We start from the raw sequence: 15,751 nt of genomic DNA, 5'->3' as shown, positions 1-15,751 counted from the left end.
CATGATTTAAGGTGACATCCTGTGGTGTAACATATTATTATAGCAGATGACCACTTTAACTTCTATATCCTGTCCATGTACATAGCTTCATATGTAAATATCCACAGTATGTGTATATATATATATATACATGCATCCATATACACACACACTTGCATACCGTATATACCGTATACTTCCATAAATATAAGCCCAGTATACGTAGGACTTAAGACTGGACGGCTGGGGTCCTGTGCCTCTGCACGGTGCTGGTGCTGACTGGATCGCGGCTGTTTGCTCCCACTTTTCTGTTGCGGTTGACGGCACATGAAACTATCAGCCACATGGTGACCAACCCTTGATGGCCTGACATTTGTGCAGAACACTTTTTAGCTTCATTGGGACTGTTGGCATAACTCTTGACTCACAAATTTAATGTTATATCCATAATAGCAAAAATATAATCCGAACCTTATCAGTCCAGGTCATCATTGGCGGGTTGGAAATCTAATGCAGCTGGTACTAAAGTGGCCATTTTACTCTCTCAATCTATGTTGTCTTTCAGTAATTGGCACATAAAGTATTAATAAAGTATTGTTTACTTAAGTCATATCTTTGTTTGGGAACTGATGACATGCAAATACAATGGTAATGAAATGATAAAATGGCTGTCTTTCTACATGTGTACGTCCCCGGAAGGGTGGATCTTTTGTTTTTGGATGTCTGCAGCAGTAACCTTGAAGGATGCAATTTCATCTGTCATTTATTCTTCCCCATCTAGACTGTATCAGGATAAACTGTAACTCCAGTAAGTTAACACTCAAGTTTCATTTTGCTTTCTATGTTGATGATGTCTTGTTGATATGCTGACGCCAAATATGGCGACTGTCCTTGGCTTTCTGCACAAATCTACCATTTTTCTCTTAACGGAATTCTATTGAAAATGTTCTTTTGTAGTTTTAAATCAACCACATGCTTTGATTGTCTTTTGCATATTGTACATATCGTATACGTAGAGTACTCACATACTGTAAGCGATGTTGTCCAGGTAAGGTTTTGAAACCCGGGTAACCTACTAATGACTTTGATTATTCATTCGGTATGTTGCACTCTGCTGCCCTCTCTTGGGGATTGAGAGCCTTAAACCTTAATACATTGAAAGTTCATAGGTTTAATACTAACTGCAAAAGCATGAGAAAATGCGGCGTCATACAAACTGGACAGTAGCCTTTTGGAAAAATATGTTGGCATTCCATTGTTCATAACAGAATGGAAGGCCGGACCAGTGATGTTAGGAAAGTAGCTGCTAGAGAACCATCACTGGTACGTACACACAGTGACAGAAATCAGTACCGTCATTTCCTTACAACTTAGGAACAGTCCAGGTTTTGGATGGTAGCTTTATTGTAACAGAGAGACATTTAAAAAAAGAAGTAAGATGTAAAAATGACTTTGCATTTTTTTGTAGCTAGCATCATAACCCTCACAGATCGTTTACATGGCAAACACACCCAAAGTACTCAGAATATTAACCACAGAAACTCTTCCGTTGAACCTCTCCACACCCATGGCCAAGACCGAGTAGATGTCAAAGCCCCTCAAGGACAAGAACCGTGGAATGGGTCATCAGCAAGAAAAAGAGTTGACACAATAATCTGGAAATGGAGGAAATCGAAGATATCATCAATCGCTCCAAGCGAGTCGTCGCCTCATGGGAAAAGGATGATTATGAGACTCGTGAGAGCTGAGATCATAGCCTGCCCCCAAGGTGCCACTACTTATGAAGGCACCTGGACAGGCCCATCTGAAATGTCCCGAGCACCGTTTTTGGCTTCTGATCCCGATACGATTTTTCGGCCTCAGATCCGATCCAATTTCCAGTCCTGATCCGATGCTTTGACCGTGTTCAGGAACTGCAAATGTTTCTGCAATGAAATTACATTTAGAAGTTGCTAAAGTTGAATCAACGATGTAGTCGTGATGGCAGAACAAGGTCAGCCCATAAATTGGAGAAGATGGCAACTTGGCCCCAACGGAGATGGGCTGGTTGTCCAACCTTTGAAGTAATCAACTTAGTCTTTTCACTGTCTTTGGGAGAATCACTTTCACACGGCTGACATGGCTATTTATTTTGCATCCTGCTGCAAAAACAAAGCAGCTTCCGTAAAGATTCGATGGGCTCATCCTCCGATCATCGATCAATAAAAGTAGGAAAAAAAATCAGACATATTCGGCTTGACCACTGAAGATGGATTGTGGTTCTTTCAGCATGTCCATGATCTGAAACATACTTCCGATGCAACAAAGGGTAAAAACGGCGGAGAAATCCTGGAGAATCTGTGCCGATGTTTCTCCAACAAGGAGCCGCTCGCATCATTTCAATCAATCCTGTTTTTGTGGCCATGTTTTATATCGTCTCTCTGCTACAGTAAATCCGCCATGACAATTCTAGACTGATGTCAAGTAAGTAGCAGGGGATCAAACACTTCAGGTATTCAGGTGTGTCCTTTGAGAAATGTTGATTTCAAGTTGTTGTTAACTGTTTTTCAGCCATTAAACCAAACCTTTGTTTCCCAAACGAGACAATTTAAATCTCGAGGTAGCGGCGTCTTCTGCCGCCTAGCAACCGTTGCCTGACTGCTGGGAAACTAAAGGATTGGTTTAAAGATCAGGATGTCTTTAACTGTATGATTTGTCTCAGGCAAAGGACCGGAGATGCTGTATGCCGGGCAAAAGCTCAATGATAATGAATGGCATACGGTGCGTGTGGTGCGCCGCGGCAAAATCTACAAGCTAATCGTTGACGATGATGTAGCAGAAGGTACTTATTGCATCAACCTGGGCTCATGCTGTCATGACTTTGTTACCCCACATGTTGCCACCGATAACACAGATGCTTTCCACAGAGCATGTAGAAATGTAATATGGAGTGGCAGCCTGCATCCCTCTAATACTCTTAATGTAATTTTCTCCTTAAATCAGCCCTTTTGTGTTAGTGTCAGACAGTGTTCTCTTTTCTTTTTCCTTTTTTTGTCTTTCTTTTCAAAATTCCCATCCCCTGCACCCTCCCCATCTTCAGGCCAAATGGTGGGTGACCACACGCGACTGGAGTTCCACAACATCGAAACAGGCATCATGACGGAGCGCAAATTTCTCTCAAGCATTCCCTCCAGCTTTATTGGTCATCTCCAGAGCCTCAGGTACTCAACACCATTTCCGTGTTTTGTGTTTGTACTGCACGTCAGTGATTTTCAACCTTTTTTGAGCCACGACACGTTTTTTACATTGTAAAAATCTTGTGGCACACCACTAACCAAACATGTTCCAAAATGTCACCACGACCTCACACATGCATCAATAAGTCTATGGGAGGAACAAGCTAGGTGTTGCCACACGGACCAATATTACATTGCTATGCCAGTCTTTACACCACAGACACTCCACAGTAGCCATGTTTTTACATCACCACTTTTTCTCTTTCCCAATGACCTTTCGGGAAACAATGGTATCCATGGAAAGGAATATTCCAATCTCTTGTCTACATGCGCCGTGAAAATCAAACAGAATAGTCAAAAGGGCATGCCCAGTAAAACGTAAACATCAACATCACGTGATACCGGCTTCCCTGAGTTATTCTTTCACTTGTTGGAATAACTCCGTATTGCCAGTTTTTCGTCTGTCCAGTCTTGAAATTTAGTTTGAATCAAAAACAAACTTTGCTTAGTCCAGTGCCGATTGCTGGCCTCCATTTTTAAAAGTGAAGAACGTCTGGATCTGCGTGTTACGTCATATCTGAGCATGCGCTGAAAGAACGCACCCGGGATCAATTTAAACAGGAAAAGATCAAATTCAATCTTGCTAATATTTTATAATTAAACTCAGGACATGTTTTATATAGATATATATTTTCTTTTTTAATAAAACTGCACTTGTGAATAAAGTATAGAAGGGTTTAGATTCTGTTCCACAGATGACGCTAATGCACACGAAAGCTGCTTGCCAACCGCCAATAAACAACAGAAGAAGAAAAACACCAGGAAGAAGAAGGCACCCTGACAACTTTCCGTTTGAGCGGGTACAAGATACCTCAATCGGATTGGTTAAAGGAATATTCCATCCCTGTTCAATTCTTTCCGTTTGAGCAAATAAACCAAAGTGAATTGAAATATTTGGATCCATGTATACTATTAACATAATGGATATTGACATCATATTTGCAAATGATGATTAATCAATGTTAAATATAAAGAGTACTTACTACGGAACTAATGAATAACTCACAAGTAATATTACTCATTAGGTACTGTAGTTTTGTGTACCATATTGTAGTATTACCAACCTGACTGGATGTTTGGGGCCGGAAATCCTTTTTTAATCCTGACGGCCTCCATCCTAGCAAGCTTGGCAGTCGGATTTTAACAGTACACTTACAACACGCTGTTCACAGTGCGTGACTATTTACATTTGGTCAGACACGCCCCCCTTTTTCTTTTTCTTCTTCCATATCCGGCTACAATTTTACCCACAGCTCCTCCTGCAGGCCACAGCGTTCACTGCACCCTGCTACTGCTTGCTCTACTTTTCAGCCTGTTCTTTCACCTACAAACAAGATCCCATCCCACTGGTCATACCGCCCGACTGGACTCCGCTATTACAACAATAAACATGCAAATTTAATAAATCTCCGCCCACTCTCCCGCAGCCAAGATCAAATGATGAACTCTTATAATCTCAAATTATCCCTCCTAAATGTCCGCTCTCTCAACAACAAGGCTCTCATTCTAAATGAATACATCACTGACAATAAACTGGACTTCCTCTGTTTGACAGAAACCTGGCACAAACCTTTGGACTATTTCTCCCTAAACCAAGCAACACCTCCTGGATTTACTTACCTTGAAAACGCCCGTCCCGATGGACGTGGCGGTGGCACAGCAGTCATATATAAAAAGGACATCAAAGTCACTCCAATATCCCTCCAAAATGTTCACTCCTTCGAATTCACTGCCTTCAAACTGTCCGGTCCATCCCCCCTTGTCACTGCTGTCATCTATCGCCCCCCAAAACCAAACTCTTCTTTCCTATCAGATTTTACGGGCCTCATCACCCAATTAAATGCAATCTCATCATCCATCCTTCTGCTCGGTGATTTCAACCTTCATATTGACAATTCCAACTCCAAACCTGCGACAGAATTCCTTGATCTTCTCAGCTGTTTCTCCATCACTCAACAAGTTAACTTCCCCACCCACACTAGAGGACACATCCTGGATCTTGTTTGCACTACTGGTACCAATATTCACAACCTCACTAGCCATAACCTGCACATATCAGACCATCTGGCCATCACATTTGATTTACACACATCTCTTAGTGTCTCAAAAATCAAACGTCAAATAACCTTCAGGAATCTCAAATCCATCAACCCTCATGCCCTTACCTCACTTCTACCCACAAAATTTGCTATCTCCCCTCACCCGCTGTCTGAGGACCCCTCTGAACTTGTCTCCTACTACAACAATACCCTTTCCTCCTGTCTTGATGAACTGGCCCCTAAAAAAACCAAATTGGTCTCCTTCTCCCACACTGCCCCCTGGTACACCCCTCAGCTCCATAATATGAAGTCCCGTAAACGCCAGCTTGAGAGACTGTACAAGAAATCTGGCCTAACTGTCCATCTTCAAGCTTACACAGACTTTCTACAGCAATATAAAGATGCCTTAAACACTGCCCGCTCACGATACTACTCCAATCTGATTACATCTGGTTCTAACAATCCTAAATCCCTCTTTTCAACCATCAACACACTGCTAAAGCCAAATGACAACTCCTCCTCATCCTTCACCACCACCAAATGCAACAACTTCTTAACCTACTTCCAGTCCAAAATTACCAAAATATACAGCTCCCTAAACCCCCCCTCGACTCACTCGCTTCCTCCTGACCCTCCACTATCTGGCTCCACCCAACGACTCTCCAAATTCACACCTATCTCACCCGTGCAACTCACTGAAATACTAACCGGTATGAAGACTCCAACATGCTCCCTGGATCCTATCCCTTCTTCATTCATCAAACCCTGCCTCCACATCATCTCCCCGCTGATCACAAGTATCATTAACTCCTCCCTTATCACTGGATCCGTCCCACAGTCTCTCAAGCTGGCGGCAATCACCCCCACACTCAAAAAGTCTGGTCTCGATCCCAATAACCTCTCCAATTTCCGTCCCATATCCAACCTCCCCTTTCTGTCCAAAATCCTTGAACGTGTCATAGCTGCTCAACTTCAATCTCACCTCAACTCCAACAGCCTGTTTGAATCCTTCCAGTCCGGTTTCCGTCCCAAACACAGCACTGAAACAGCTCTTCTTAAAATCACCAATGATCTTCTTCTCTCCTCCGATTCCGGCCATCTTACCATCCTCATCCTCCTAGACCTCACCGCAGCCTTTGACACCATTAGCCACTCTATCCTCCTGTCCCGCCTCAAAACCAGCCTCAATATCACCGATTCTGCTCTGTCCTGGATCCAATCATACCTCACCAACCGTCAACAGTTTGTGCACATAAATAGCTGCTCCTCCTCCATAGCCCCTTTACCTCAAGGTGTTCCCCAAGGTTCGGTGCTTGGTCCTCTTCTCTTCATCCTCTACATCCTTCCACTTGGCAATATCATCCGTCGACATGGCCTCAACTTCCACAGCTACGCTGATGATATTCAACTATACATTTCTACCACCTCCATCACCTCCAACATCTACTCCACCCTCACCAACTGCTTAGCTGATATCAAAACTTGGATGGAACAAAATTTTCTCAAACTTAATAGTGACAAAACAGATATTATCATCATCGGTCCCAAAAACACCACGGCGCCCACCCATAATTTCCATCTTCAATTTGACAGCGCCACCCTCACTCCATCCCCGCTCATCCGCAACCTTGGTATCCTCCTAGACCCCACCCTTTCATTTGAACCCCACATCAAACAGTTAACCCGGACTGCATTCTTTCATCTTAAGAACATAGCCCGACTCCGTCCATCACTCACATTCTCTGCTGCTGAATCCCTAATCCATGCATTCATCACCTCCAGAATCGACTACTGCAACAGCATCCTCTACGGTACACCATCCAAAACCCTCAACAAACTACAATATATTCAGAACTCCGCTGCCCGCCTCCTCACCTCCACCCGCTCCCGTGAACACATTACCCCTGTCCTCCAAAACCTCCACTGGCTTCCCGTCCCCCAACGCATTCACTTCAAAATTCTTCTCATCACCTACAAAGCCCTCCACGATCTGACCCCCCCATATCTCACAGACCTCCTCCATCCACATAATCCCCCGCGTCCCCTTCGCTCCTCAGACTCCAACCTCCTGGCACTCCCCTGTAAGACCAAGCTCCGAACCTGGGGAGACAGAGCCTTCTCCATCGCTGCCCCCACTCTCTGGAACTCCTTGCCCCACTCACTCCGTGCTTGCCCTGACCTTCCCACCTTCAAAAAACAACTCAAAACCCACCTCTTTAAATCTGTTTTTAATGTCTAACCTTCTATATCTGACTGCCGTGCCCCGCCCCCGCTTTTTTAACTGTGTACTAACCAATGAATGAATGTTGTATTTTGGTGTGTCTTTTATTCTGTTTACTTGCTCTATTCAACTTCATTCTTTTGTAAAGTGTCTTTGAGTATCTTGAAAAGCGCTATACAAATAAAATGTATTATTATTTATTATTATTAACAGATGCGTTCAATGAGGCAGACTCTGTGGGAAAATGTTGTGTTGCTGCAAATGACATCATGGTCATGTTAGTTTTACGGCATTTCACTCAACACGAAAACCGTATTGCGATCATTGATCGAAAAGTTATTGTCAAGTCCAAATTCATGAATTCATTCAATTATTCTTAAAAATGTTCCTCATTTGGCTTAGACCTGACTTTGGACCAGCGTTAGCATCCCCATTTGTTGGGTTTTGGAATCGAACCCATGCAGTTGGCACAAAGCAAATATGAAATAACATGTAATGTTAACTACAAAATCCACATTTGTCTAAGTCGCTGTTCCTTCCATCTCCTCAGATTTAACGGCATGCTCTACATCGACTTGTGCAAGAATGGTGACATTGATTTTTGCGAGCTCAACGCCCGCTTTGGGATCCGTTCCATTATCGCCGATCCAGTCACCTTCAAATCCAAGAGCAGCTATCTCAGCCTGGCCACCCTGCAGGCCTACACATCCATGCACCTATTTTTCCAGTTCAAGACCACCTCCCCAGATGGGTTCATACTATTCAACTCAGGAGATGGGAGTGATTTCATCGCAGTGGAGCTGGTGAAAGGGTAGGTTTCCAAAAGTTACACAATACTTCATCTGTTTCAAAGATGGACTGTTACCTCATGGCGAAGTTTAGACAGACAATGCAATTTGTGGTCTAGTTCTGCATTTTATTCATAGCCCTCACATCAGCATGCTAAACAGTAGGCTGCAGGGACGCTCTACACCGCTTTGATAAAAATTAGCCTTCCATCCACCTTCTTCCAACCACTTGGAGGTCGGGTTGTGGCGGCGGCAACCTGAGACATTCAGCTACTTTATTCAGCTCCTCTTGGCAGATCCTGAGATAGACACATAGTCGCTGCATAGTCTCTTCATAGTCTCTCCATAGTCTCTCTATAGTCTCTCTATAGTCTCTCCATAGTCTCTCCATAGTCTCTCTATAGTCTCTCCATAATTTCCCATAGTCTCTCTATAGTCTCTCCATACTCTCTCCGTAGTCTCTCCGTAGTCTCTCTATAGTCTCTCCATAGTCTCTCCATAGTCTCTCCATAGTTTCTCCATAGTCTCTCCATAGTCTCTCCATAGTCTCTCTATAGTCTCTCCATTGTCTCTCCGTAGTCTCTCCATAGTCTCTCTATAGTCTCTCCATACTCTCTCCGTAGTCTCTCCGTAGTCTCTCCATAGTCTCTCTATAGTCTCTCCATAGTCTCTCCATAGTTTCTCCATAGTCGCTCCATAGTCTCGCCATAGTCTCTCCATAATTTCCCATAGTCTCTCTATAGTCTCTCCATACTCTCTCCGTAGTCTCTCCATAGTCTCGCCATAGTCTGTCCTCGAAGCCTCCTACTGGTCAGGATGCCTCATCTGGCTCCACTTGGAGGTCGGGTTGTGGTGGCGGCAACCTAAGACAAGAAGCCTGGACATTCAGCTACTTTATTCAGCTCCTCTTGGCAGATCCTGAGATAGACACATAGTCCCTCTATAGTCTCTCCATAGTCTCTCCATAGTCTCTCTATAGTCTCTCCATAGTTTCTCCATAGTTTCTCTATAGTCTCTCCATAGTCTCTCCATACTCTCTCTATAGTCTCTCCATAATTTCTTATAGTCTCTCTATGTATACTCTGTCCATAGTCTCTCCATAATCTCTCTATAGTCTCTTCATAGTCTCTCCATAGTCTCTCCATAGTTTCTCCATAGTTTCTCTATAGTCTCTTCATAGTCTCTCCATAGTTTCTCCATAGTTTCTCTATAGTCTCTCCATAGTCTCTCTATAGTCTATTCATAGTCTCTCCATACTCTCTCTATAGTCTCTCCATAATTTCTTATAGTCTCTCTATAGTCTCTCCATACTCTCTCCATAGTCTCTCCGTAGACTCTCCATAGTCTCACCATAGTCTGTCCCCGAAGCCTCCTACTGGTCAGGATGCCTGGCTCCTCTCAATGTGGAGGTGTAGCGGCTGTACTCTGCTTCTCACGCTATCTCTAAGGGAGCGACCAGGCCCCCTACGGAGGAAACTCATTCTGGCAGTTTGTACCAACGATTAAGACCCAGAGGTACTTAAACTCTTCCACTTGGGGGCAGGATCTCATCCCCGACCTGGAGATGGCACTCCACCCTTTTCCAGCCGAGAAGCCTGGACTCGCCAGATTGTCACCCCAGCCACGTCACACTTGACTGTGAGCTGATCCAGCGAGAGTCGAAATCATGGTCTCATGATGTCGTTGTTTTCCAATGTTGTCGGTATGAGCATGAAGACCGGGTGTCTGTTCCATCGAATTCTGACAGACATCTACATCTTTTATAAATGTTGACATTTTAGCTAACTAACTAATAATGGACCGTAGCCAAGCAACAACTTTCTGAGCGATATTGGAACTCCATTGTAGCGAGGGTCGACTGAATATCTCACAGAAGGACACAAACGCTAAGGGGCTCTTGTTCATGTTCTCTCCTGCAGTTACATCCACTATGTGTTTGACCTGGGAAATGGACCTAATCTGATCAAGGGGAAAAGTGAAAGGGCCCTGAATGACAACCAATGGCACAACGTCGCCATCACCCGCGACAACAGCAACACCCATACACTGAAGGTAGATGCTACAGCTACAAGTCAGAGCATCAACGGGGCCAAGAACCTGGACCTGAAAGGTATGCAAAGAGCATTTTGTTATTTCATTATATCTATCATATTGGCTACAATGGTGCCGAGCTCTCTCTTGGCGCCCAGAGAGCCACTTCCTGCAGGGGGCGTAGCTGGAAGAAAACTAATAAATAAAAATAATTGAACTATTAAATAAAATATGTGATCAAATTAAGAGAAAAGAAATGTTGAATAAGATAAAAAATACACTTTTTTAACAAGGTTCATCAAGGTCATCCAGTCATCATTCAGTCAGTAATTTGAATTTCCAAATTTTCCAATAAGTCTTAGGACTTGCTTACCAATGTTTTGGGTTGCTTTTTGCTGTTCAGGTGACCTTTTCATTGCTGGACTGGGTCCCGGCATGTATGGTAGTCTGCCCAAATTGGTGGCTTCCAGAGAGGGCTTCCAAGGCTGTTTGGCTTCGGTGGACCTGAACGGGCGCCTTCCAGACCTCATCAGTGACGCGTTGTTTCGTAGCGGGCAGATTGAGCGTGGATGTGAAGGTACACCGTCGCTCAGATCCGAGCCTGACTTAGGCTACTACAACATAAACTTCAACGCAAGCTCTGGCAGGTCCTTCTACCGGCTCAACACAAACAGTAGCTCCGCCTCCTTGCATCCGATAGGCCGTTCATCTCTGCTCTTAACTGTACTTGTTGCCTCTGCTGTGCATCGTTAAGGCGAGGCCGAACCTCGGGGACCTGTTGGTTTTTTATTGGCCACATTGGCCGCCGTCTGACAGCGTCCGAATCACCATTACACTTTCAGTTTCGCTACGGCATGGCGAGGTGCTCTATCCTAGCATCCTAGCATTTCATAAATATGGCGTCTGATCCAGTTGTCAACACAAGTAGATTTCATGAATTGAATCCACTTTTGTTTTTGTTTTTTTTCTGATCCCCATCCTTTGTAACGTACCGTCGATAACGGATTATCATTCGGTTTGGTCAATGTTGAAACGTTTATCAACTTTTGCTTTTAGCAGCACGGTGTCCTAGTGGTTAACCTGTCAGACTCAAAGTCAGAACATCGAGGGTTCAAATGTCCTTTGGAGCACCATTGTGTTGAGGTTACAGATTTTTTCCGTGCGCGCATGCATGGGAATTCTCCGGATTCTGTTCTAGCTTCCGCATCCTCCAAAGCATCAATGATGGGCCAGCTGGGTACTCTAAATCAGGGGTGTCCAAACATTTTCCACAGAGGGCCACATAAAAATAAAAAAGGATGCAAGGGCCAATTTGATGACATGTAGATACGCAAAAAAATTATATATATTCCACGGAAAAAGGTGCATCTTTATTTTTTATTTATCTGTGATATTTCAACTTAATATTATTTTTTAATTAAAATTAAATTTAAATGAAATTAAATTTGACGGCACGGCGGTCTAGTGGTTAGTGCGCAGACCTCACAGCTAGGAGACCAGGGTTCAATTCCACCCTCAGGCCATCTCTGTGTGGAGTTTGCATGTTCTCCCCGTGCATGCGTGGGTTTTCTCCGGTTTCCTCCCACATTCCAAAAACATGCTAGGTTAATTAGCTACTCCAAATTGTCCATAGGTATGAATGTGAGTGTGAATGGTTGTTTGTCTATATGTGCCCTGTGATTGGCTGGCGACCAGTCCAGGGTGTACCCCGCCTCTCGCCCGAAGACAGCTGGGATTGGCTCCAGCACCCCCCGCGACCCTCGTGAGGAAAAAGCGGTAGAAAATGAATGAATGAATGAAATTAAATTTTTTAAAATTAAAATTAAATAAAAATTTTAAATTACTAAAATGAAGTTATTTTTGCTATAAAAATAAATAATAATAATAATAATAATAATAATAATAATAATAATAATAATAATAATAATAATAATAATAATAATAATAATAATAATAATAATAATAAATATAAATAAAATATGGCCCCCTCGGCCAGATGTTGGACACCCCTGGTCTAAATGATCCCTAAGTTCTCTACATGGGCCCTGTGATGGACTGGAAACCAGTCCAGGGTGTCAGCTGGGACTCTCATGAGGACAAGCAGTATCCAAAATAAATCAATGAGTGAGCTTTTCCTCGTGGATACAATTCAATTCAATCCTGGTATATAAGCCACGCCTACTAAATTTAGACGAAATGTAGATATGTTCATATATAAGATATCGGATTTTTACAACCGTAGGTACAAGTACAACATTAATACTCTTAATACTAAGCCGTAAAATAGAGTTATGTTTCGTAAACAAGACTGTATTTTCCACTCTGTAAGCCTCGACTTAAAGCTCGATAATCCCAGCTTTGGCGAACAGGCACAACGACAACGAGACGACTCAGACAATGGTGAGAGGGAACCTGGCATGTTTGATGGCCAAATGGCCTAGCTATTCAATTCAGATCCAGAAGATGAGGACTTTGATGGATTTGTGGGAGAAGATGAATTAAAAACTACAGTTAAATAGTACAGCAAAGTATAATAACTAAGGTCAATGTTTTGCTTCCGTTCAGGCAGTACGAAGAAACGTTTTGTTGCGTTTTTGGTGCATTCAACACTTGACACTTCAAGCGTATGTTTTAGCACGCGCCTTACAACACGGTGTGCCTTATGTATGTTAAAATACGTATGTATACTTATATATGTTAACCCTCCTCTTGTGTTAGGGTCGGCACCGACCCGTTTTACATTTTAATGCATCAAAAGAATCACATAACATTTATTTATTTATTGCATCAAGGCTTTTTGACTTTGTCAGGAAACTCTATTTCAACAAAATAAAACCAAAAAAATAATTTTTACTACATTTTAAAATGGTCTGGTTGAAATTATGACCACTGTATTTTTAGGGTGGGTTTGGACCCGGTTCTAATAATATGACTATAAAGCAATATTTTGAGCCCCAACTGAAGTCATAAGTGTACAATTAGCCATCACAATGACAACCAGCTCCTCTTCTCATCATGGAAGCTTCAGGGGATTCTCATTTTGACCGCTTTTCCAGTATACCAGCAGAAAAACAAGGTCCACACATGTGAGGGGAATTCACTCATTTGATTGGCTGATTTCACATTTACAATTTGGATCATGGAAAGAATGGCAAGACGTACAGTGAACCAAGATCTGGACCTGTTCTGCTTTTTCATTTCACTTTATACTAAAGTTCTGTTGCTGAAAACAATCACTTTTTCTACCTTTTCTTGACATGAATATATATGGGTCAAAATTCACCCCAACACCATACATGTTTCTTTAGTGATTCATACTAAAATGAGAAAATGAATACAACTCATTGATTTAAGAGATATGTTCTATATCCCTCAGTAATAGCCAGGTAACAAACGAACCTTCAATTTATGAATATGATTCTTTTGAGGTTCATTTTTGGAAATAGAAATGGAGGGGTATAGTGACAAAAAAAGGCCTACATAGCCATACCAAAATTATTAAAAGCAACATTTTCATGGATGAGGAAGCCTAAGAAGGTAACCAAGACATGAGAACCAAATTTGATGGTAACTTATTGTTTTTAGTGTATTTTATAGCTGATTTAATACATAATATGGGTCAAAACCGACCCGTTAACATAAGAGATGATACCAGAAAGCTAACACAAGAGGAAGGTTAAATACACAGATGGACCCCGTCCCTGAGACTGAAAATACGCTCGTTATTATTTGACTATTTTACACCAGTTACAGATATTAAATATTTTGGTTTACATAATACACATTTATGTAGTTCATAATACACAGTGGCAACAAAAATAATAACAATATTTAATGAAAACCTTGAAAACATGCCAAAGTTGTTTCTCATTGTCAGCAGCATCACGACGGGCTTTTCATACATTTTGCATGAGCAAGACGACGTCAATGGACAAAATGTTTCCATCTTCCTGTCCAAGTTGTTTTGGTCATCTTCTTAAGCTTGTGGGTCAGCTTCTCGATGCTCTTCTTGTTTGCATGGAAATCATTCCCAATGCACTAATAGTTCTTGGTTGGCTGCCATATCATTCAAGTGGACATTGAGTGGAATGTTTTTTTTCTTTTGCTTCTTTTTTTTTTTTTGCTTTCTTTTGACTGTCAGACTCCCATGTTACATAAATGAATGTTTGTTTGCGGCAAGTGACGGTGTGTTCCATGTCTGTCCATTGTTGTGACATCGAAATGAGTTTGATTCCAATGTTATTCACTGTGCAATAATAAAATAATGGATGATTGATTTATTTTTCAAAATAAAATCTCATCAATCACATCAGTCTGTTGGCCTTGTTTCATGTCCATGGCAAGCTGCTGTCTCATTTGTATGTGTGCTTGTACGGTGGGGAAAAATAAGTGTTTGATCCCCTGCTGAAGGCCCAACTTTATCCACTTAGAAAAATATGAACTTTCCGCAATTTGATGGTAGGTTTTATTTATAACGGAAATACACAGGATGTGGAAAAACAAACACATGTTGTGTGAGTTTAGGAAAGTACTGTAGTACTAAAGTACTTGTTTACTGTGGTTTATTGTTTCCAGACGTGACTGTGATAACTGAACAGGATCCATTATTTGTACATTAGAGCATAAAAAAACCTGTTTACGACCTAAAAATGGTTTTAACATTATTAGAGCCTTCAAGATGTGAAATAGCACCCCTATATTCACCTTTACACTCATATTACCCAATATAGTAGACATAAACAAGACAAATAAATGCATGTGTGTGTTGCTGGAAAACTGTTCTGGTGCTGGAGGAACTCGGACAGGAAGTGACGTCAGGGGTTCAGAGTTGAGTTTAGCTTAGCATGAAAATGTTTGAAAACAAATTCACATTTCCAGCACCTCTGCAAAAACATCTGCTGGAAATGTGACATCTCTAGGAGATCCAACAATCGATTTAAATACGCAACATTCACTAAACCGTAAGGTTGGCGGTTCGATCCTCGCTCCCTGCACCCAGTCACCGTGGTCACTGGGTCCCCGGGCTAGACACTTGACCCACCTTGCCTCCAGTGCCACCCACGCTGATGTTGAACATGTAAGAATGTTCGATGGTTGTCGGGAAGGCCGTGGCCGTGACTTCCCATCCAGTTTCCTGTTAAATGACCCTGTAGCACTTGTAGCTACAGATATAGATTACCAGCACTTGTGCGACCGAGGGGTGAATGAATGACTTCATTGTACTTCAATAAATCCATTATTATTATTATTATTATTGTTATTTATGCAACCCCCAACTGTTATGCAGCCCCCGTCACCTCACCACCATGGGCAAGACCAAAGAGCTCAAAGGAGGTAGACCTGAGCAAGACCAGAATGGGCTATGTACGGGATGATTGTGAGAATGACGGGATGAGCTGGCCCGTAATGTCAAGGGAG

The 15,751-nt window shown here is 42.4% G+C and overlaps 1 protein-coding gene across 14 annotated transcripts in view; it reads left to right on the top strand.

Annotated features, from left to right (window-relative positions):
- The window catches only part of nrxn3a (neurexin 3a), a 134,304-nt gene that overhangs the window by 76,842 nt on the left and 41,711 nt on the right, over positions 1-15,751 (top strand). For 12 of the 14 annotated variants that reach the window (XR_009130343.1, XR_009130341.1, XR_009130342.1 and 9 more), the window contains exons 12-16: positions 761-787; positions 2,681-3,179; positions 8,065-8,325; positions 10,222-10,412; positions 10,737-10,910. Coding sequence is in view for 10 of the 14 variants with exons in the window: in XM_058077788.1 (XP_057933771.1) it covers positions 761-787; positions 2,681-3,179; positions 8,065-8,325; positions 10,222-10,412; positions 10,737-10,910 (1,152 nt within the window). In the remaining 4 variants the exon portion in view is untranslated. The remainder of the gene's footprint in view (positions 1-760; positions 788-2,680; positions 3,180-8,064; positions 8,326-10,221; positions 10,413-10,736; positions 10,911-15,751) is intronic. The other 2 variants (XM_058077791.1, XM_058077790.1) reach the window with 1 other exon arrangement.

This window comes from Doryrhamphus excisus, chromosome 7, assembly GCF_030265055.1.
Source record: "Doryrhamphus excisus isolate RoL2022-K1 chromosome 7, RoL_Dexc_1.0, whole genome shotgun sequence".
In the NCBI taxonomy this organism is placed as follows: Eukaryota; Metazoa; Chordata; class Actinopteri; order Syngnathiformes; family Syngnathidae; genus Doryrhamphus; species Doryrhamphus excisus.
Note: the sequence above shows the minus strand (reverse complement) of the source record. Positions and strands in the feature narration are given on the sequence as shown.